This window comes from Drosophila bipectinata, chromosome 3L (genome assembly GCF_030179905.1).
Source record: "Drosophila bipectinata strain 14024-0381.07 chromosome 3L, DbipHiC1v2, whole genome shotgun sequence".
Lineage (NCBI taxonomy): Eukaryota > Metazoa > Arthropoda > Insecta > Diptera > Drosophilidae > Drosophila > Drosophila bipectinata.
This window is the reverse complement of record NC_091738.1, coordinates 16,533,846-16,557,461: the sequence shown is the minus strand read 5'-3', so window position 1 is coordinate 16,557,461 and position 23,616 is coordinate 16,533,846. Positions and strand designations below refer to the sequence as shown.

General features: G+C 39.4%; 2 protein-coding genes and 1 long non-coding RNA gene across 5 annotated transcripts; 2 read left to right on the top strand and 1 right to left on the bottom strand.

Moving 5' to 3' along the window:
* Positions 1-4,359: 4,359 nt before the first annotated feature.
* Positions 4,360-21,161, bottom strand: LOC138926274 (uncharacterized). Of its 2 annotated transcripts, none has more exons than XR_011442739.1 (3): positions 20,947-21,161; positions 20,809-20,861; positions 4,360-5,063 (listed from the first exon to the last, which is right to left on the bottom strand). It is a non-coding gene; the product is annotated as an uncharacterized lncRNA (long non-coding RNA). The 2 variants fall into 2 exon arrangements; XR_011442738.1 differs by lacking the exon at positions 4,360-5,063 and adding an exon at positions 12,080-12,561 and having other exon boundaries at positions 20,947-21,158.
* On the top strand, positions 19,134-20,657 carry LOC122320940 (venom allergen-1-like). 2 transcript variants are annotated; one of them, XM_070279903.1, is made up of 3 exons: positions 19,134-19,333; positions 19,386-19,780; positions 19,850-20,657. In XM_070279903.1, the coding sequence occupies exons 1-3, from the start codon at positions 19,157-19,159 to the stop codon at positions 20,484-20,486; spliced, it is 1,209 nt and encodes a 402-aa protein (XP_070136004.1). In that variant the 5' UTR covers positions 19,134-19,156; the 3' UTR covers positions 20,487-20,657. The 2 variants fall into 2 exon arrangements, with proteins under 2 accessions (XP_070136004.1, XP_043069969.2); XM_043214034.2 differs by having other exon boundaries at positions 19,838-20,647.
* A 99-nt stretch (positions 21,162-21,260) lies between the features above and the next one.
* On the top strand, positions 21,261-22,550 carry LOC108121432 (antigen 5 like allergen Cul n 1-like). The gene is made up of 3 exons (XM_017235510.3): positions 21,261-21,458; positions 21,511-21,905; positions 21,963-22,550. Exons 1-3 carry the CDS (start codon positions 21,282-21,284, stop codon positions 22,399-22,401), a joined length of 1,011 nt encoding a protein of 336 aa, XP_017090999.2. The 5' UTR covers positions 21,261-21,281; the 3' UTR covers positions 22,402-22,550.
* The last annotated feature ends 1,066 nt before the right edge of the window (positions 22,551-23,616 follow it).

The window sequence follows — 23,616 nt, the reverse complement described above, 5'->3', positions numbered from 1 at the left end:
ACCCCTTGGAAAAAATTCGAAAAATTAAAAAACGATATTAAAGCAATATTTTTAATGAGGAAAGTCGCTTCTGGGTTTGCTCATTACAAATTGGTACTTTATTTCCTGATCGGATACAAACATCCGGAGCTATGGCCATCGAAAGGCGCAAAAGTGGGGAAAGTGGGAAAACCCTCAATTTTGTAGGCGTACTTCTTGGAAAAACTTCGAAAATTTAAAAAACGATATCAAAGCATGGTTTTACATCTTCTTCTTTTGATAGGTAAGGAAATAAGTCAAATTCCTAAAAGTTTAAGCATTGAACCTATGCAGCACCTATGCAGAACCCATGCATAGAACCGGCATACCTTTTGGATATACCCCCGGATATACCTTTCATTGTCTTCTATTTAGTGCCGATTTACACTTCAATTGCTTTGGTCCATTAAATTTGCATTTACAAGTCATACTATAAATTTTGTAAAGGAAGGAATGATAAGCTTTATGGAGGATATGGTAAGTTATGCCGTCAAACTCAATAAACATATCTTATCTCATAAAATATTCGTATACACATTGAAATGTTTAAGGGTGGAATCCTTTCTGGCTCCCCTTTTACTACTTTCAGGCGCTGAATAATGGGAATAAAAATAAAGGGAAATTTTTGGGAACTAACCATTTTTTCAATCCATTTTAAAATATTTTATAAATGATAAACTGGAGTTGAGTGGAGCGATTTCTGTTATTGGAACGGTTCCTCTGATAATTTTGGATGAATTATTTTGGATGAACGTCCGGAATCGGTAAAAAGTGCTTAGAGCACTTACTTAAAAAATTAAAATATGGAGGTAACTCAAAGTTTTAGAATGCTACGATAAAAACTGCCTTTTCGGAAGACTATAAAAGGCATGATAATATATACATATGTATTATGGTAATCCCAAAGGTAGCTGCAAAATAATGATGGCTTAGCTTGAAACAAAGCCGAACCGTAATTTAGTATCTGTGTTTCTGCCCCATGTGAAAGTTTGTTCAGCCTCCTTGTCTTTTTTTTTTTTGCTTGTTGGTTTTTATTGCGTAAAACAAGCCAGGTCCTTAGACTAAATGAGGCAAGGCAAACAGGTTCAGTGCCAATTCATTGATGAGCAAAACATGTTTCTGCAGAAGGAACCATCAATATCAATCGAAAATGCATGCCGCGGCCTGATCAAAATAAATTATAAAACAAAAAGGGCCGCTCTTCGTATATGGTTTAGCCATAAAATGAATCGCAGAATTAACAAGATAAGAATCTCCTCAAGATAGGAGAAATAAAATCCACTGGGTACAACCAAATTAATTTTGACATAATGTCAGCCAAACAAATGTTTGCACTTAAGAAGACAGTGCCTTTGTTAAGTCTGCTTCCCCCACTCACCAAGAAGTATCCATGTAAAATGGAATGAGTTTTTATTATTTATATAGACACAGAGAACAAACAAATATAGGGTTGGGATGTATCATTTTTTGATGTTGATAAAATAGTTTTTTGATACCATTTATCTATAAGAGTTAAGCAAATCCTTTTCAATGGTTTTGATAATTTGATTTTGATAAAGTTATTTATTTTATTTGTTATACCTTTAAAATAATAATACTTAAGCTACTTTTTTGAATTAAATTTAAGCTTTTAAGCTTTTTAAAAATTGCTTACTCATGGTCTTAGAAATTTCGCTGACTTCATGTACGAATTTCACGCTTTATTTTAAAAATGCTAGTTCCCACCGGAGAAAGTGTCACTTTATATTGGTGTCATAACTCAATTGCAGGATAATTCGCATCCAGGGTATTAATATCCATGGCGCGTAAAATCGAAAAGCACCCACCGATCCGGCATAAGGGATCTGGCCTCCTCATTGCCTTTTGGCACACGAACCACCGTCACCGCTCTCGGTGGAGTAACGAAACCGGCTTTATTAAGGTAAACAAGGACCAACGCTCGCTGTTTATGTTTGTCTTTGCCTCACTGTCAGTACAGTGAGTACTGACTTTGACACGTTTTCTGACTTAATTTTAGTTTATTGCTTTTTTATGTGAGAGCCAGGAATGGTTTGTGTGCACTGCGTATCTAGGAGGAGGACGGTCGGCGGTCGGTCGAGTGACACGTGTTGCGGATGAGAACCATCCGCTAAAATGCACAGCGTAGAACTTTGTAGTCGCCCACGGATTCGCCGGTTGACTTTTCCGGGTGGCCGACTGAAGGACGTATTGGCCCAGATCTTCAAACGTAAAATTGAGTCAGCCTCCGTCATCAGATTTAAACCGGGGGTGAATGTTAGTAGTCAGTCCCCTTGGCCGTTCGCCCCGGTTTGTTTACCATTCTCACGCATGTGACTTCCAAATGACGGATTGAAGTAGGCAAATATTTGTGGAAGAGCGCTGGTTCCCAATGCCCTTATTAGATAACGATGATTACAGCCGGTTTGCGCACGCGTTCGACTTACTATAGCCTATTCCTCGGGCCTGGCCCGGTGATATCGTTAATTATTTCAGTAATATATTCATGGATTTGTTTTTAACTTGAACAGCGTCATTGCGGGCGATGCACGTGCCGGATTTAAACATTGCGATAAGGTGGCATACAAATAAAAATTGTAACTATATTTTCCCCAAAGTTTCCTGGACAAAATAGAGCAACCCTTGTGGTCACTGATGGCTTAATTAGAAAGTTATTCATGGGAATTATTAGTTTGAAAACCCATAAATAAAACATAATAACACATAAATAAAATACATTTGTAAATATAGAAAAATCTTTCTCAAAATTAATTATTACCAGTCATGATTTCAACCCTCATATAAACTACATCAATTAATTTCATTTTAATGATCCTCTGTACATTTATAGCATTTTATAAATAGTCGTATTTTTTGTAAAAAAAAAAGCTTAAATGCACATGTAAATAAGTTTGCAAATACAAAGAAGCCGAAGACTCTCCAGGGCCCGTGGAAGCAGACAGGTTTCATTAAATTAATTAGCGTTTCTTTCGCAAATACTGTGGCAGCTGCACAGAAAATATATGTATGTACGAGTATGTGCTCTTATTTGGACGACCATCCCGGCGTTGTTAGGTTTCGAATACGGGAACGTTGCAACACGAATACGGGAGCGAGCCACTTGATTTTACGGCGCTCTCAGACGGAAAATGATGTTTTCAGTTAAAACTCAAGACTATTGTAAACACTTGTCCAAGCTCGGGTTGTATGCTATTTCAAAGTTAATGAATATTTGTGCCCCCATGACAGTTGGCAAATAAACATCAACTGCTAAATTATCTGAAGTTTTGAGATAGAAGTGAAGAATTTTAAATAATTTTTTATTTCTCTTATTTAACACCATCTCTCAGATATCTAAAAATCTTTTATAACAATTTATGGGAAGTTGGGGAGAATCTATTGTATGATACTGCCACTGGGCAGATACTTATCTGGCAAATATTTTAAGGCAGAGCTCGTCCTCAGCCATCCATTTGGTTCGCATCCGGTTGGTGACACTTACCCTTCGTTACCGTAATTAATTTCACTTTCAAGCCCCCGGTCCGCTTGTAAATATCTCGCCCAGACGAATTGCGACACGTGTATGAAGAAGCCGGATTTAAACATGCAGCGTACCGCTTCCACATCCCGGATTCCAACGACACCACCAAATATCACACTACCACCTCCGAAATCTTTCGGGCGGTTCCATACTGTGAGTTAATTCGTTCGATGTGGTTATGAATTAGGCACAACTCATCATTTGCAGCATCGACGTCTGTCCGACGGGGGTGGGCTTTCCTGTTCTCTGTTCCCTGTTCTGCTCGAAGCGCAGACACACAATGATTGTGTTAACACCCCCAACATCCAACACCCCACATTCCCACACCCATTGGTATACCATAGAGTATAGCCCGCGGGCAGCAACTGTAACAATATGGCACCCGGCACGTGTTATAGGGCTCTCCAGCAGCGCTATTCATAACATTGAAAATATGAAACTGGCACCTCGAAACCCTTTTAGCGCATCCGTCTTCAGAACTGGGGGTGCTTGGAGAAATAATATTTTGATTTTGAGTGTGTTTTATGATTCGAGATTAAGGAATTTAAATAGCGAGGAGTGGGGAACAAGTTGTCTAAGTTTGTTAAACATTTTAATAAAAATAATAAGATAACTTTATGAAGCCTATATACCTAATATAGCCTAATATACCTTTTTTTTAGAGTTAAGATATTATTAAAGTTTGTTCCAAACCTGCTACAAATTTTTGTACATTTATGCTTAATTTTTCAAGAGTATGAACAAAAGGCAAGTCACTTTTCTGATTTCTGAGCTCTGCGTGAAAAATGTTTTAATAACGCAAACAAAGGACCGCAACATAAACATAATAATTATTTATTGTTTGTGCAATTGTAATAGGCTGTGTGTGCTGGGGACTCAACCGGATTCAAATCCGCCAACGATCCCAGTCTCAGTTCGAATCCCAGCCACCAGTCCCCAGTGTCGTGCGGTGCGGAGGAGCAGAGAGCAGCCCAAGCGGATAGCCCGATGGCACAGCGGGCGCTAGTTGACTTTTGGTTCTCATCCAAAGAGATGTCGGGGATCTCGTCCGAGGGCCGCGAAAAACACACAATGCTCCTTGCTTATTTGTGAACTTGTTTATTTGCGGTGATCGGGCGGGCTAATCTACAGCGAATGCTGCCAGTTTGTCGTTGTCTTATTTCCTTGTCATTGCGGGTATCGGTTTGGTTTGGCTTTGGCTTTGGCCCGGGGACTCACTGGACTCTGGACACGGGACTTGGGTTTGTTTCGCCAGAACAAGTCCAAACAATGGTCCTGACAAGAGGGTTGCTCAGCTCGCCGGGGCATTAGTTCGCATCCCGACCCCCTGGGCAGTGGAAGCCTCATCTTCATCCTCATCCTCAACCTCAACCTCATGCTCATCTTTAGTCACATCCTCATTTTTTGTTGACTTGCTGAGATACATGTTTCCTACAGCCGCAGACGAGCGTTGTTCCTTTTTTTTGACGAAGTACTAAATTGCTTCGACTGATGCTTCATACATGCACTGGAAAAAGTAAGCAGAAAGTATAAATACTTAAAAAAAATTCAATATAATCAAGAGATTCTTAAAAATATATGCAGTTTAAAGAGGTTGGTGTGGAGAAATTTTATGAATATATCTTATAATATTCTTAAGTTTCTTCAAGTGCCTGGCTGCCTACTGATGGTGATGAGAAATATATACATGTACGTTTCATTCGTTTACAAAGTGCGAAATACTTCCTTTTCTGTTGGCAAAAGTGAAAAAGAATTGTGGAATAAATAAATAAATTGAATGGATTTTTTGTTTCTCAAATTTTTTCGGGTGGGTTGGGGCATCCAACAATTGGCCAGAATTTCTTTCTCCGAGTGACAGTTTACAATCGCTTACATGTGACACAGGGCGATATCAATGGAAAGCGATTTTCCAAAGACCACTTATGGGTGCATGCGTGCAACCATGAAAATGCAATAACGATTGTCAGAGTCAATATTTTGGGTTCACGACCACCAGGATAGACGTACAGAGATCCTTCAGAGACCGAGACAACTGCCACACATGTTTCCTGAATGACCCGAAGAATTATTGCCAACTCATTTTCGACTGGTCGTTTTCTTTATCATTACTGTTTTGTGGCAAACAAACAGCCTTCGATATAATGTGAAAGATGTAACAAATACTTTTGTCTCATTTTACTTTCTCCGGGATCTAAGGGTCCTGGGGTGAAAATCACTTCAAGTGTCACGTCTGGATGTACATGAGTAGGTACCCAAGAACAATATAAGAAAATGCTCTATTTCAGATCTGGGAAAGTATCAATTCCTCTTTTTTTTACAATTTGCAATGAAAAAGGCTTTCTTTTCGTGTGGGGAATTAAAAGAATATTTCTTATAGAATTTATTATACAATAAAATATGTTTTCTGGGTGGCAAGTTAAAAAGAATTTCTTTCTTAGATTCGAAATTAATGACTAAACAATAGGGGTATATGTACTCTTCAAGCATGTAGACTTTCTTTGTGGCACTTCATTGCGGCCTTCCAGCCAGGGCCTAAACCAACAAACAAATAAGAAATATGCAAATTCTGGCGTATTCAACAATGGACTAACCGTTTAAGTAATTGGATCTCCATTTGGCTCTGTTTACATTTTCGGCTTCACTTTGCCACTTCGTTGGCGAGAGCCCAGGACACCAAGTACAAAATACAGAATACGGAATACAAAATACGAAACACAAAGGAGTCGAACCGAAATCCCGGTCTCCGCTCTCTTCGGCATGTCCTGCGACACCGCAATTGAACATTTGGCTGCCACATTAAGTGTCCACAGCACAGTTTCCATTTCCATTTTCCACCCCGGACGGAAACTGCGTTGGCTGTGGATGTGTGTATCCTGGCAATGAGTGGGCGTTGCTTTTCAATCCAATTTTCGGATTTGATTTCATTTATATGTACTGAAGGATTAGGCTAGGCGACGAGGACGAGGACTAGGACTTCGAAAAGGCCAACTAGACAATTTCATTTGTCGTCGTGTGCTTTAAAGGGGATTTACATGGCTCGGAATTGATGATGCTTTCTCATTACATTTACATTATATTACGCATTCCAAATGCCCCCTGAATCCTCCTCATACTCTCATCCATTCAGAATATACACAAATGTTCCGCCGCCGACTCTTTCAATGAAAATGCGAACATGTGGTTCTGACAAATACACGTCTTTCCTCACTTAGATCGGGATTACTTACAAGTGTTTCTACTTTACTTCGGGCATCCGAACTTTTTGGCATCCAAACTATATGAAAGAAGGATATAGAACATATAGGGAAGTTGCTACAACCCTTGGGGATTTGGGAGTGATGTGTGTCACCTGCGGAATCAATATCCAACAGCCAACTTGTCCATCAAATGTTAATTGCCACATAAAGGTTTGTCAGACCTAATTGGATGATACGAAAATCTTGTAAAAATTATTGCAACAGATGTTATTAATATTTAAAGTAAAAGATTTCTTTTTTGTGGTAAACCTTCTGCTATTTTAATTAAAGGAACAAGAAGCAAAAAATATCACAAATCCATTAACAAAAAATAAGTTTTCTAATGCATTTATGGAGTAGGGGTTTCTACAAAACCATTCACCATTTTATGGCAAAATATGAGTAACAATAAGAACAACACTTCAAGCAAGAAAGGACACATTCGGTTATTGTATCCTTGCCTTTTGGATCAGGACTTACACACGAGCCTGTTATATGTGAGTGGTTGTTTGGGATTTTACACAACAATGCTCCTTTTACTTTTCATTGAATTTCGTGAAGCATGGAAAATTTTAAACAGGATTGACTTTTTTATTCGGGCTCGTGTGTGTGGCGACTGTTGATGTGCTTATTAGTCTACGGTGGTGATATCCTTATGGCATGCTGAAGGATTAGGTCAATTCCGCATCACACCTTTTTCCAGCCAAAGAGGATTTGCACTGACATATTGGCCAGAATAAATAACCGGAACTTGATTCCACTTTATGGCCACAAACCAAGAAAGCACATTTCATAATGTACGAAAGTCCGGCCGCCTTTATATTTATGTAATGCCCGAAAGCTATTAGTAAGCCACCCTTCGACACTTTAAGACAGCCATTTGAGACGCCTAAATATGTGCTACATAATATAAATAAAGTGAATCTTTATCGCCATTCTGCGATTTATCTGGCTGCCCAAACACGGCTAGGCTAGCAATTGTCGGTGAAAGCAATGGGGAAAGTATTAAATATGCAAATCGTGGCGGGTAAAACAAGCGACCTTAGAACCACCAACTGAGCCAGCCATTATCCATTATCCTTATTTTCCTTCGGTCCAAACAAAAAGGGGGAGGTAAGTAGATCTCTACATAGGCGGATGCTCATTTCCCAATTAAATGGTCCCCGGGCATCGCGATTTCTTCGCCGACTGTCTATCCCATTTGGCTGGCTGTTCGGCCATTTGGCCATTTCTCGAGTTTCTCGAGTTAATGCGATAAAATTTGCATATTTTGATTGTGTTGCGGTCAACAATGGGTTGCTCTGTGAATTAATGGGATTTTACAAGCTTATGCAAAATCCGACAAATATTTTACAATTTTAATTAAATTATGCCGTCTTCTTCGCGACTCTTAATCCGTCCAACTGTGCTGAGTGCTGCGAGTCTGGAAAGTGTCAACAGTGCCTAGGAGGGCATTAAAACATCGTTTCGTCCGCCCATTTTAAAATACTTCTCTGGCCGGACCGACGACCGGCCCTCTCGTTGTGTGGGTGTGTGTGTTTATTGGAAAAACCACATCAAGGCCGGTGAAAATTCAATTTCCATATGGAAATTGTAGCCCACAACCGCGGACCGAACCACCCGCCAATCGTTTTAATGAGCCTGCCTCCGTCCGGCGATATGGGGAGTATTATGAACCGAAACTCCCCGTAGGGAATGTGTCTGAATGTCTACAACCCAGGCATCCGATGCATCCAGTGCATCCAGTGATGCCAAATCGGCAATTTTATGGTGTCATCTGATTATATTTATTAATCGGATTATTGCCAATTTATGTATAAGCAATTTATTCAATTTTATCTCAATTTACATATTTATGGAAAGCCACCCACGACTAAAACCAAAGAAGATTACCCAGAAAGGGGTTTGTGGGATCTGTTATATAGCTTAGTCTCGTACCATTATATTTTTTATCAAATTAAGACTTAATGTCTAAGCTCCTCAATAAAGTAAAAGTCAGTTTAAGACTCATCCCTATTTAAAATAGACAATCTCCATCTTCAAACCCCTTTTTTGCGAGATAATTGGCATCTCTGATGTGCATGTGCAATCTCTTTCCATTGTTGGCCGCCCGCCTCCGGTTCACCTGTCTGTTGATTCTGGAAGCTGGCAGAGAGATGGGTGTATTTGTGGCAACGTCAACACATGTTTTGTATTATCCCCCGGGATGCGGACTCCGCCAGTTGGCGAATGTTGCCCAAAACCGCCCAGAGCTAACCGGGCGGGTAACATCCATTGGGCCGGGCTGGGCTGTGGCCGAAAACAATGCGCCTGTGAATGTCACAGGGCACACGAATTTGGTTAACAGAGCAGTCCAGATACTCGGCTGGATGTGGCAGATGATATTTCCGGCCAACTACAAAAGTTAGTTGGACTAGCCTGTGTAGTCGGTGGTCGTCGGCTAAATGGGATTACCTGGCGTCACGTGTTCAGCAGTAGAGGAGACCTAATCGAACCGCACAAAATGTACTAATTAGCAAGGAAAACGTATTTTCCAGCGTAAACATACAATTTACAAAAACAGCAACCATGCCAACCGAAGGGCATGGTTTGCATAATAAGCTACATATTTTCGGGCCGACCAGCACGTGCCAATGAATTTTGGACATGTTTTTGGTTCTCAACTACCCAAATTAATCTGAATTAATGTTTGCCCTAATAATTGTTCAGAAAGCATGGAATGAGTTTAACGATTTTGCTTAAATATTTGATAATTGGAAAATGGTAAACTTTGTATTCTTTAAAATTTAAGAACTTCTTGCCAAGTATCCCTTGGAATATTGCTTAATGTTTGGGGGATTACAGATTACCTTTCTTAATAGCCCTAAACCATTTTTTATGTCGTTACTTAATTATATTTTATGGTTTAATGTGACTTTAACCAGGAGTTGGAAATTTTTGATGGATGTGACAAAAAAAAACTAAAAGCAACCCCTTTGAAAGTCAGATCCACAGCAAGGATATAAAAAATGTGTTGTCATTCTTAAAGGGTAGCAGGGAGCTTACCAAATATATGGATCTCCTTTCACAAATAGCATTAGAAGTTAAAGGTTGTGATTTGCAACCCCCTTTCGCATCAATTTCCTGTAAAGGGTATACTTAATTCGATCAACTTACATCCCCTAGCAGACATACACGTAAACATATCGGGTGTTAGAATGAAGCCATTTGTACGTCAGCTTATGCGAGTGTGCCAATTCATGCGTTTGCATTGAGAGGCATGCTTGGGTAATCAGTCAAATTATAATTTTGATTATCCCCGGCAACGTCGAAAGGTCACGAAGTCCCTGTCCAACCGAGCATAATCAGTCCTGTACCGACAAATACAGGAGTCACTGTACAAGGGTTTTGCGAAAACCACAATGACACGAAATGGAAGGTCCCAGAGCTTTAGAGGTTGTAAACAAAAGATTGTGTGTTTAACAAAAAATTATAAAAATATAAGATACCTATTAATAGAAGGAGTTTTATGACTATATGTTTGCTAAGATATATCCATAAATTGTAGTCCTTAAGAATCTAATAAAGAATTGTTTGTTCACACCAGAATATTTGTGCAATTTTTCCATCATTATACTAACGAGAAGATATTAATGCTTGGGTTTTTCCAGAAATTACATTGCTTTTATTCTGATGTCTTCTTGACAATTAATTAAGTCTTGGGATTAACGAACGCATGTCATAAATAATGATGAATCCTGGCATTCCTTAATATAAATGTAATGAAGCTGTCTGCCAAGGGTTACATTTGGTTAGGTTTTAGCCCTGAGGAAAGGCAGAAGGAAGACAGAAAGGTTTCGGAAGAAGAAAAATGCTGACAGTAAATATTTTGACTTGAAATGTATTTCCCTGTACGAGAAAAACAAACAAAATAAGACAAAACTCTGTGCAGACTTGCTTTCGTTTTACCATTCGATTCGATTCGAATTTCATCCCTCGTCCATCCTAATGATAGCACTTCGAATAACATCATGGCCAGATTAGGGGTTTCCGTTCCCAAAGCGAATAGACAATGCTCGAAATTAAATGACAGCGAAAAGGTCATCCCATTCAATCGAATCTGGCCAGCCGCCACCGGCCAGGCCGGGCGGACAAACGGACAGACGGACAAGCGGACAACGTGGTATTTATTTATTATGATAGTGCGAAGAGCATGTGGCAAAGCAGATTCTTCTGATGGAGACGTGGATGTGGCATTGAAGCGGGAAATGGGTTCAATACGATGCCAATCTTGGAGTTGGACAATATGCCAAAGTGATAAATGGCTTGTGCATTGTGTACAGTACGGTACGGTATGGGAAGACCACAGGGTCGGGTCACAATCATCCGAGCATCCTGCTGACTGCCTTCTGCCTTCTGGCCGGACTCATTGTCGCAGAGGATATTGTGGCGATTTGGACAGGAAAACCAGACTTTAGTGCTGGCCACCAATCAGGGCAGGATGTGCTCCTTGGCCGGCCACGGGTGGTCCTTCCATCACGGCCAGTTCCTGGCGACAAATGACAAATGTATTTATTTTTCTCTTGTCCCAGCTATACGAACATGAATTAAAAACTCTATAGTAGTTCTACCTCATTCAGCCGGGAAATATTTCATTATGTTTGTTTGGGACATTTGGTGGAGGTGGGGTTTTATTTGTGTGTTTAGTAGAACAAATGGTGACCCACACTCTGGACCATGAAATTGAATTAACCACTTGGTGGTCTAGCGGATGACCACGTCATAAGGGTTAAGTGTAATTATTTTATTCACACATACTATTCGGTGTCATTAAAAGTGAATAATTATATTACGATTGAAAAGTGTTAAATTTTTACCCAAAAATCCAGTAAAGAACATCGTTGCCCCAAATGGTCCATGAAATTTAATTAACCACCAAGAAGGGTCATCACATTAGCGGACAATCTGATGACCAACCATGTCAAAATGGGATGAAATATTCACATTTCTCCTTTCCTTAGCAGTTCATAATTTTCTAAACGTTTTACGACTCTATTAGGCCATTAATGTCCGTGAAAAGTGAAACTTTTCTTGGCTGATTGAAGGGATATCGAAAAATATGGCCTAACCCTTTTCCTTTAGGGGGTTGGTTATTATTCTGGCATATTCACATTGTACTTCTTTCAAAAATATACATAAGTATATGGATGGCGCCGGATTGTGCTATAAATTTTAGAACAGCCGGTGACATTTTAAAACGAATTTCAAAGTTTTATTGCACAAGGCGGCGCGACGAGTGCTTGTGACGTGGGTGGGCCATTTAACCCTTAAAATATATATGTATTCCTTTGACACATTATTAAAACATAAAGAGCGTCAATAATCATTACAGTTTTAAGCCATTTATTTCTCGGTTCTTGGGCCTTTGGGCCTCCAGTTGTGTGTCCCGTTTCGGTTGTCGACATTGTTCGTTTGCTGTTTCAGTTGCTTGTTTCTGTTCTGTTTTTGTCGACGACACGACAATGTTTCGATGTTTGTTGCCGGAGCGCGTTGCCTTTTGCTTTTGATGGGGGCGTGTTCCACAGATTTCCCTGACGAAGGCACCGGCGGCCGATGGCGGGATGGTGGCATGGTGGGATGGCTGGATGGCGGATGGCGGTTGTCTGAACATTTTACACAATGTAGCAGATTGTTTCGCTTCGACATTTCCCCAAAAAGCGCGGCAACAGCCATTTCAACAATCCTTTACACATCTGCACAAGTGTATGCGTTTAGTATTGGTGTTGAACACTGAGAGAAATTAACCAAAAATGATTTAAAAATAATTATCAAATAATCAAACTTTTAAGGCTTTTTTAAACTAATATTTTTCATTAGAGAAAATTTATAAAAAATTAGAAACAGAGGCCAAAATGTTACTTCTTTAAGAAGCTATGTAGTTTTAATAATAAAACCATCAAAGTTTTTATATAAAGTTTTTTTCTGGATACCCTTTAATTATGAAGTAAAGCCAAAACCACTATAAATATTATTATAATGTAATTTTTTTCAGTGCGCCCACGTGTGTGTTTGCCTGTATTCCTTTTAAAATCATAGTCGTAGCATAACTCTTGGGGTTAAGAATCTCCACCCGACAGCCGACACCCGACACGACTACTGTTTTGGTAATCAATGTAGAACAGTGTTAAAACTTTAGAGCCCAGCCAGGCCAGAAAGGGGAATAAAATTGATTGTGACAGCAGCACGTGCTACAAATGGCCCCGGCCCGGGACAATAATCAAAGTAATCATAAGTGCCTTCGCACTTTCTCCAAAAACCCGAGACCCTTACTTAGTCATACATTCATACGGCAATGGGGTTGTGTGAACCCATTCGCATTATTGATCATCATCATCATCATTATTCCGTTTATAGTATTTTCAAATTCCGAACATGTTTTCCACACTTAAACACCTCAAAATCCTCATCACAAATTCAATTCTTGGGGCGTAGTTGTTCCTGCAGGAAGCAATAATATTACAGTTGTCAGACGTCAATATTTTATTCCACCTGATAGCATTATTATGAAATAAATATAAAAAAATGTGTGTATGAAAAAAATATAAATAATTTGAGTGGAATGGGGTAAGGGGAGACTGGAATGGGGCAGGAGTTTTTGCAAAAATGCTTGGGAAAAATGTGTTCCGAGAAAATGTACCGGAATTCGGTGTAAAGCAGCAGAAAACTGAAACCACTGGTCAGCACTCTCGGATTACGGCGACAGCGAACGGCAAACGGGATCAGGGCCAGACTGGAAACCAGAGACGTCCTAGCCCAGGCCAGGTGATCGGTACGGGTGGAGCGGTACGGGTACAGCGGTGTTGACATTACGCTACCAATTTGAAATTCAGCAAAAATTGTTGCCTCATGTTCTTGTTTTTATATTTTTGCCAGGCAACTTTTGACAATCATGTTTAATGTTTAATTAGCCAAACAAAAAAAATATACCAATTATATTGGCAAACTAGGGAAATTACAAGTTAATTATTGAGAAATTCCCCACATTCCCCACATAAAATGATCAAAATATGTAATAAATAACTAAAATAATCTAATAAAAAACCATAAAAGATGTTTGAAGAAATACAGAAATTTTTTAAAACCCAATATTAATCACTGAAACTGAAAAACAAAACTTGAATTGGATCATTGATACCACGCCGAGCCGATTAACAAACCTCTCCGTCAGATGACCCTATTCATGGCAATTCATTTAGAAGAGGAAACCCGTTCATAACTTAAGACAATGGAATTCATATACATTTGTACAAGTTGTACTTTGGTGGAAGACAATAAATATTCTCATACGTTTGACTTTCGATGTTTCTACTCGTGTTTTATTGTGTATTTTTTTGCCGCGTCCGCCAAGGAGACATTGTTATTATTGGAGTTATGAGGGGGCATCAGGGAGACGGAGCGTAACATAAATTAATAAATCTTGAGTGAATGGGAACAGTATCGGGTTATGTGAAGAGGACCTCGCCGGGTCTGGAGTGGACAGAAATTACTCCTGGACAGGTTGGTGATGTGCAATTTCGTGAACTGCATCGGCGGACAAACGTCGCCGCAATGGTTTTTGGATGTTTCTTGGGATGGACAGGCGGACGCAGTAATCTAGTTCTTTGACAAGGGACATGGGCACAGGTCCAAACATCAAAATCAACCAAACATCAGGGATCGGAAGACAGTCTTTGCAGACTTCAGAGAGGCCTTTTAGCGAGGATTCCACGCTCGAAAGCGATCAATTAGTGCGGCTGACTTGACATCATTTCAAATGTAAAGCACGTACGGCCTGTGTGTTCCCGACAGTCCGACAGAATCGAAGACGTTCATATTTTGTGGGACGACGGCGGGACTACTCCTTTCGGTACGGATACCAGATACCAGGCAATATGAATTCATCATAATTCGAAATCGTAAAAACAACTGGTTTTTCTCTTTTGGCGATCGAACATTTTTGGCCTTCATAAATATAAAGTCATCAAATATATGACAGCTTTATGTTCATTTCGTTGCGGTAAATGTTTTGGCGACAAAAGACATGATTCTCAAATTATTAATGTTTTTATATACATAAATATATTGATGGTCCAGACCAGATCAGAGCAGAACAGAATAAAAACCCAGAAGAGATATTTATAAACTGAAATGTCTGAGTGCTCGCATAATAATAATTAAAAAGCTTAAATTTCAAGCAATTGAGCTGGTTTATTTCAGCATTGGAAAATAAATATCGGATTGAGTTACAAAATATTTGATTATCTCTTTGTGGAATCGTTACGGTGTCCCTTGCAACGTCTCGATTGCCCTAAGTGAAGTGTTTCAAGCAGTATATGTGTGTATAGTTTGGAGCTTGTATAAACATTTTAATTATACGACTAATTTATGTGGAATAAATTAGTGGTCTGCGGGTTCTCCGTCTCCTGCTTCCTTCGCCTCCTGTTCATCCAACGTTCAACATTCAACATCCAACTGTGCCTCGACACAGGTCTTTAGCAGCACAGGGACTGTTTTTACGGCCGAGTCATCTAATGGGCGCCCCTTGTGTTCCACTGCGCCCAATAATTTTCCCCAATTCCAGCTGTCAGTCGAGGTGTCAAATCGCAGCTACTCATGCTGTGAGCTGTGAGATGGAGCTGTTGTGAGCTGTGAGCTGTTTGGTGTTTGCTGTTCAGCTCCTCGAAAACTTCGTCCCGCCCCATGGGTAATTTAAATTAAGCATCTGACGCACACCTCTATGGATCGTTTGGATCCCTTGGATTTCCCCACTTTCCCCCGACGATCCGACAACGACAATGCGATGATTTGGGTAAGCATCCACTTAGCCCTGGCCGGAGGATAGCGATGCCTTCTGTGATACTGATTAAGATCATCCACATCAACGTGTTCATGTGGCGCGATCACGCTGACAACATCTCAAATCCACAATCAACTTCCCGATCCCGATTCCGGTTCCCCTATCCCGGATACCACCAATCCCCACCAGAAACTTGTAGCAGCATGTACCACTTATTGGAGCGTAAAACAATTTGCTATCCCAACTATCACGTCCGTGTGCTTGAAAGTGTTTATTCGAACATGGCCTAATCAAATTTGTTGGCCCGAAGAGTCGTTTTTCAATTAACAAAAGAAAAAGGAACGTTTTGCTTATTGGCCAAAGCGATGTGCTTATGAACATATGTTCGGATTTCTGTATTATCAAAGCTATCTTTTAACTCAAAATTGGTGTTCGTTTGGGGAAAACTGAAAGCCGAAAACATTTTAAAAAACTTTTTGAATAGCCCTTCTTCATCAACCGGGAAAAGAGGCGTTAACCTCAAAGGGTCACCATCCAATCCGAAGGATACTTCTCTTCGCTTTCCCTTCAATTCAAATTTAATTGGAATGATTCGATTTTGATGGTGGTGCTCGATAATTTACAACTTTTCAATTTGAACAATTGACCGAGCTCTGAACACAACAATGATTGGTGGCCGCTTTATTTTTCGGATTGGCCGGTGCCAGGGATTCAGGGAACCAGAGAGCCAGGGATTCAGGGATTAGCTCCAGAGTCTGGGTACAGTGAAGACAAGCTGACGCAATCACGACATGCAATAAGGTACATCCGAATTGTGGTATCTGCGACAGCGATCTCGGTTGCCATTGAAATGTGGCAGTCGTTGAATGAACGGCTCGGAACGGCTCCTTGCTAGCCACCACCAGCTACACCTTGAGTCACTAGCACCATCGCACTACCAACCACACGAGGCACTCCACCCACATGGAGGTAAACAAGAGCTCATGTTGTTTCAGACGATCAGGCGATCGTCTCGGTTAGTCAGTGAATCCCAGTTACATTTCTCCTGTGGAGGCGGTACGGTGGAAGGTTTTTCTTAATTTTATTGTAAAATTTAACTGTATTCTTGAGGCTAAAATATTTTAATTTTAAACCGAAAATTCAAGGTAATATAATCATAATAAGCGGGAAGGACTATTCACAATTTCGCATACTTTCATATATAATATTTTAGTATAAGCTAAACATGTGGGAATGTACACATTCATATCTCTGAGGTAAATACAAACAGAACATGCATATGTCAGGAAATGCTTTGATCTCATAATTTTCTGAAAAAATTAAAGATTAAATCAAAGGGAGGCCGCTGAAGTGTTGGAATATAGCCACGTGTCATAATATTTGTGACAGCATTAACAAAATTACTGTTGAAAGAGTGCAGTATAATTGCCTTTCCGCAAAAGTTGACATGCCCTCCTCCACTACATCAGCTAAAAAGGGCTTTGTAAAAGATACATTTTCAATTATTTTCGCTTCCTCTCTGGCCCTTTAAATAAACAAAATATTCTCTTGCGATCCAACGATGATGAAGATGTTGGTAAATTTAATTTCGAGAAGAAAAAAAAAATAAGACAATGAAGTGTCTTTGGTTGGGAGAACTGGACATGTTTTTGAGTTTCAGAGTTCCACATGGTTAAATACGGAAATGTGGGTTTTATTTCTTTTTCGCGAAAGCTGCACTTCACCTATCTATCGACCGAAGTGGCGGAGCTCCAAAAACTGGCCCGTCTGGTGCAGTTTGTTTCGGTCCCATCATTGTTTTAGGTCTCACTGTTTCAGTGTTCCAGTGTGATCGTTGTCTGCATAATAACATGTTATTATCATTTTATTTGTTTGCCAGATCGGACCTTGCTAGGTCCAAGCCCTGACTCCTCATCTCCAAACAAAACCAGTCTGGATATTCCTCGTCGTACGCAAAAGGTAAAAAGGCAATGTGCTAAATGCTCGAAACACATGTTCTTATGTTAAGTGTGTCTGCCGAAATTAGCATAATTGCGGATTTCAGCTAAGTTTTCAAAAACCTATCAACGTCTCAGTTTTAACTAAAGCAAAGCTATAATTTACACCACGGTATTATTTGTTAAATTCAGAATACAGCGCGTTCTGAATTTCTACACAAGCTCTTTTCTACTTTAATTGTATTTTTGGGCTTTGATGTGCTCTTCTGTAGCGTGTGCAGGTTTAAACAAATTTAGTTAAACAATAGAAAACACGCCTAAGCTGGAAAAGCATAAAGGCCGTGAATTTTCCAGTTTCAAAAGTTTCTCAATAAAATTGGAGGTATAGAGATGTATACCCACAAATTTATCGGGGGCTTTAAAAATACTGTAAACCGATTAGATATCGGGTCACTGCCATAACATTGGAATTTCCCTAAGCTGGCTGAGAATAAACAATTTGTTGGGAAGAAAGTTATTTTTCTTTTCGTTTTCAGATGTAAATTATGGAGGAGCTGCTCGCTGCCCGCGTTTCGAAAATAATTAAATCATTCGCCTCTTAAAACTATAAGATGCGGCACAATTGATTTAAGCTGACAGCCAAAATCCGTTCCAATTTCCAATGACGATTGAGTTTTAACGGCGCTGACAATACGGATTTGATACTTTCGATCAAGGCATTTGTTCGAGGCGACAATGCACCATCACAAGAGCCAAAAAAGCGCTCTACCCGTGAATTAATAATCTACTCCATAAAAACAGATGTCGGCTTAAAAATTTGGGCTCCCCTTTGGAATGCTACTGGTTTTTTCCTATTCAATGCGATGGATTACGCTACTTGTATTGACTCGGTGCCGCGACAGCGGCCTTCGCGGAACCAAAGGCAGTTCCAATTCAAGCGCAACTGGAATGCAGTCTCTCGATTTTTTTCTATATTGCGTTAAATAATTTCAGATTAGGGCCCTATTTATTGGATAATTTTAAGGGAACGCCGGATCGCCGGTTTTAATTTTTGTGATGATTACGTTATAAACAAATTACTCTGATTACACAAAGTCTTTAAGTAAAATGATTTTAGGCCTATTATAATAATTATCTATTTAAGACTTCTATCATACATTTTAATATTTTCCTTTTTCAAAAATGTTGTATCAACTTCAACGAACATGAAGGTATTTATTAGATGTTATTCTTTTCTATATATAGGAAAATGTGAAAAATGTTTTATAAAATTAGCAGTCACACTTGATTTTAGTGCATCATACCAAAACTAATACAATTTATTGACAGAAGTATCCAAAGATAGCCCAGATCACCATATTGAACGAAAAAAAATATGAATTAGGGGATATATTATAATATTATATTATGAAATACACGTTTGTTAGGAATAAAAGAACATTTTCCAAAGTATAAATACACAAAACAAAAGATTGTTTTTTTTTTTTATTTATTTTTTAATTGGTAAACTTTCGTTGGAGCGTAAAATCTAATTTATAATCAGATGTCATACTCGACACTATGACCAATTGAATGCATTCTGAAGATTGAGGAATTCAGTTTTAAAAGAAATATGGAATCCGAAAGATGTATTTTCATGGGAGCAGTAATTGTGTTTGGTTTTGCTTCCCTGGGAGCCTCGTTCAATGGAAACTATTCTGATCACAATGCTGATCCAAACCGATTTTGCAGGGTAAAGAACTGTTCACCGAATTTGACATTGCCGCACATTGGCTGCAACAGTACGCAAGTAAGTTTCAAAATAATGATTCAAAATAAAATCATTATTAGCTTTCTTGCAGATACAACCGTCCAGTTGCGGGAAGGACCTAAAACTCCACCCCATGTCAACCAAACTTAGAACACATATTGTTAATCAGCACAATATTTTCCGAAACTTGGTAGCTTCCGGAATGGTGAACCGAATTCCCGGATCCGGAGCCATGCTTAAGCTGAGGTGGGACCATGACTTAGAGGAAGTAGCCAGCCATTTGGTTAAACGCTGTACCCTTCATGCCCCCAAGGAGTGCTTCTCCACTTCTGAATATGAAAACCCCGGCTTTCAATCAGTTTACAACAAGTTTAAAAAGGCTCAGAATGCCTTCATGGTTGTAAAGTCGCAAATGTACACTTGGTACGAACAGAACAAACACGCGAGTGTGCTGAATGTGGTTGGTGGATCCTCTAAAAACACTGAGTGAGTATTAATGACAAATATTAATTGATAATCTATTTATTCCTGTGTTGTTTTTAGCGGAGAGGTTAGCCACTTCCGGAGAATGATGGTGGGTGCCAGCAGCCACGTGGGTTGCGCCGTAGCCATGTCCCAAAAGGATGGCTGGACTCACCAATGGATGACTTGCCTTTATAGCTGCTCTCCAAAACCTGACGAGCCCCTTTATGTGTTTAAAGGTTTGTCTGGAGAATATTGCTCCGAAGGAGTCGATGGTACGTTCCCGAATCTTTGCAAAGAATCCGAGCCTGTCGAAGATTGCAGGCTGGTTGCCGTGGAAAATCGCTCGGATGCTACTAGAACACATTTAAAGGATCTTGCAGTCAGGGTACGCTTCCAAATGAAGAATCCCATTGCGGCAAGAAATTGGTTGAGCTCTGTAGGCAAACTGGTGTTCACACTTGCTAGAACTGAATATGTTAGGGAGGCTGTTATGAAAGTGCCTAAATTTATCGCTCAACAAGCTAAGAAAGCAGTTAAAGTTGTCTCTGATGTTAGTAACAAAGTGGCTAAAGTTGTAATCAAGGAAGCTCCTGGTGCACTTACTGGTGTTGCTATCGATAAAATAGCTACTAATATTTATACATCGGGAAAGGAAATGATTCAGAACTCCCCCCGACCTAAGGAAGTCCATTACCTTGGACTACAATTCCCAGCTCACGAAAGATAGAAGAAGAAGAAGCTCAAAGAAAGCTCAAAGATAGGCCCTTTTGTTTGTAGGAAGAAAATGAATTTTAAGATGATACATATTACATATATGAAGTAGCACTGAGCAGCAAGAATTAATTCATAGTGATAAAAAGGTATTTTTAAAATTCTAACTTAACTTTTGTTTGCTCAAATATAAAAAGTATTACTTGACTAATATATGTTTTTACTTTTTGAAAAATATACCACAAAAATAAGTCTAATTTTTCGGTTATTCAATTTTCATAGTAATAAGATTGCATTAGTATTGTATATCTGTATGGAAATCGGATGTATTTTATTACCTTTTCTTTGTGGATACAAAGATTCTTCTTTGTGGAGAGGATAATAAATATACCTTGGGTAAGAAAATTCGCAATACAAAAATGTTGTATTTGTTACTCAATTTTTGTATTTCATATAAGAACACTTGTAAACTTTACCATAAACCAGGCGTGAAGTCCCACATACATCATAGATGGGTTAAAATTTTTAATATTGAAGTTTGGAACGACTCGGATCTGAAAGCTAAAACTGTATCTATTATCACAAATCACATATCTGATAGTTTTTTTTTTTTAAATTTTTATGTGTTTCCTTCAATCTTAACATTATGGCGTTTCGTGGGGAAAATAATTATTGTGACTTATTTCTATATTGATTAGCAGGTAGGAGCGTTTAATCAATTTTTGAATAGTTGTCATACCATACACCAAAACCAATTGAATGACCAATTGAATGAATTTTGAAGATTGAGGAATTTAGTGTTGAAAGAAACATGGAACCCGAAAGATGTATTTTCATGGGAGCAGTAATTGTGTTTGGTTTTGCTTCCCTGGGAGCCTCGTTCCATGGAAACTATTCTGATCACAATGCTGATCCAAACCGATTTTGCAGGGTAAAGGACTGTCCAGCGAATTTGACATTGCCGCACATTGGCTGCAACAGTACGCAAGTAAGTTTCAAAATAATGATTCAAAATAAAATCATTATTAGCTTTCTTGCAGATACAACCGTCCAGTTGCGGGAAGGACCTAAGACTCCACCCCATGTCAACCAAACTGAGAACACATATTGTTAATCAGCACAATATTTTCCGAAACTTGGTAGCTTCCGGAATGGTGAACCGAATTCCCGGATCCGGAGCCATGCTTAAGCTGAGGTGGGACCATGACTTAGAGGAAGTAGCCAGCCATTTGGTTAAACGCTGTACCCTTCATGCCCCTAAGGAGTGTTTCTCCACTTCTGAATATGAAAACCCCGGCTTTCAATCAGTTTACAACAAGTTTAAAAAGGCTCAGAATGCCTTCATGGTTGTAAAGTCGCAAATGTACACTTGGTACGAACAGAACAAACACGCGAGTGTGCTGAATGTGGTTGGTGGATCCTCTAAAAACACTGAGTGAGTATTAATGAAAAATATTAATTGATATTCTATGAATTTCTGTGTTGTTTTTAGCGGAGAGGTGAGTCACTTCCGGAGAATGATGGTGGGTGCCAGCAGCCACGTGGGTTGCGCCGTAGCCATGTCCCAAAAGGATGGCTGGACTCACCAATGGATGACTTGCCTTTATAGCTGCTCTCCAAAAGCTGACGAGCCCCTTTATGTGTTTAAAGGTTTGTCTGGAGAATATTGCTCCGAAGGAGTCGATGGTCGCTTCCCGAATCTTTGCAAAGAATCCGAGCCTGTCGAAGATTGCAGGCTAGTTGCCGTGGAAAATCGCTCGGATGCTACTAGAACACATTTAAAGGACCTTGCGTCGAGGATACGCTCCCAAATGAAAACTCCTATTAAGCCAAGAGCCTTCCCTATTTTGGCAATTGTTGTAGGCTATGCAATTGGAAAAGTAGTCGATATCGCAGTCGATGCCGCAATTGATCACTTAAAAAAAGCTTGAAATGATGGGGTCAAGCCCCCGAAACATCCAGAAAACCAATTACTTGGTAATTGGCGAGGTATAGGTGCATGAATGAATAAAAAGTACGAATAAAAAGTACTTCACGGTTCAACGATAATCACTTATTAAAAATTTAGTTGTTTGAGAGAAAAAAAAAAATTTTTTAAACTTCTAACTTCACTAAAATAAAAAAAAAATAAAAATAATTACTTGACCTTAATATGTTTTTATTTAAAAAAAAATATACTAAAAAAACAAGAACGGACGGCTATAGTCGAGTTTCCCGACTATATTATACCCGGTACTCATCCCTTCCACCCACGATTTAACTAACCTTTAGATTTTTACTACTTTTACTAACCTTCAGTACCCTCCTCTGGTCTTCCACAAGGCAGCTCTCTTGGACCTCTTCTATTTATCATTTTCATTAATGACATCTCGTCATGCTTTCGTCATTCGCACTTTTTAATGCATGCGGATGACCTTAAAATCTATAAAGAGATTAGCTGCATTAGTGACAGTTACTTGTTACAGGAGGATATATCCAGAGTTTACTCATGGTGCTGCCGCAATCTTCTTCCATTAAACTTATCTAAGTGTATGTTTACCCGTTACAGTAGGCGGTCTCTTGAAATCTGTACGGGTTATTCCATCAATAATTATAATTTGGCAGCTAAAGAAGAGGTGTTAGACCTTGGTGTCTTATTCGACAGCAAATTTAAATTTTCGGGTCACTTAGACTACATTTTACCTAAAGCGTATGCTATGCTGGGCTTTGTTAAGAGGCACGTGAACCAGTTCAAAAGTCCATACTCGAGCCTCAGCGTCTATGCTGCATTCATTCGGTCGAGGCTGGAATACGCCTCAATCATTTGGAATCCGGAGTGTAAAGTTCGTTCCAACCGAATTGAGCGACTCCAGAAAAAATTTTTAAAATTTGCACTTCTGCCTCTAAGGTTTCAGGATCCTGTTCCTTCATACCAGAGCCGTTGCCTTCTTTTGAACGTTTGCACGTTGGAGGATCGGCGTAAACTGGCAGCGTTAACTTTTTTAAATAATTTAATTGTTGATAACATTGATTGTCCTTTTTTGTTGGGACTCGTTAATTTTAATGTTCCTCAAAGGGATCTTCGTACCTTTACCCCCTTTCGGGTCAAGTGTCATAGGGCCAATTATCTTTTAAATGAGCCGATAGAGCGGGCTCTTTCTTATTTT

Excerpts from the sequence above, each read along its gene's own strand:
- LOC108121432 (XM_017235510.3), top strand. The coding sequence starts at position 21,282 with ATGGAACCCGAAAGATGTATTTTCATGGGAGCAGTAATTGTGTTTGGT. Across the intron at positions 21,459-21,510 it reads TTGGCTGCAACAGTACGCAA|ATACAACCGTCCAGTTGCGG; the intron begins GTAAGTTTCAAA and ends GCTTTCTTGCAG. Across the intron at positions 21,906-21,962 it reads GGATCCTCTAAAAACACTGA|CGGAGAGGTGAGTCACTTCC; the intron begins GTGAGTATTAAT and ends TGTTGTTTTTAG.
- LOC122320940 (XM_043214034.2), top strand. The coding sequence starts at position 19,157 with ATGGAATCCGAAAGATGTATTTTCATGGGAGCAGTAATTGTGTTTGGT. Across the intron at positions 19,334-19,385 it reads TTGGCTGCAACAGTACGCAA|ATACAACCGTCCAGTTGCGG; the intron begins GTAAGTTTCAAA and ends GCTTTCTTGCAG. Across the intron at positions 19,781-19,837 it reads GGATCCTCTAAAAACACTGA|CGGAGAGGTTAGCCACTTCC; the intron begins GTGAGTATTAAT and ends TGTTGTTTTTAG.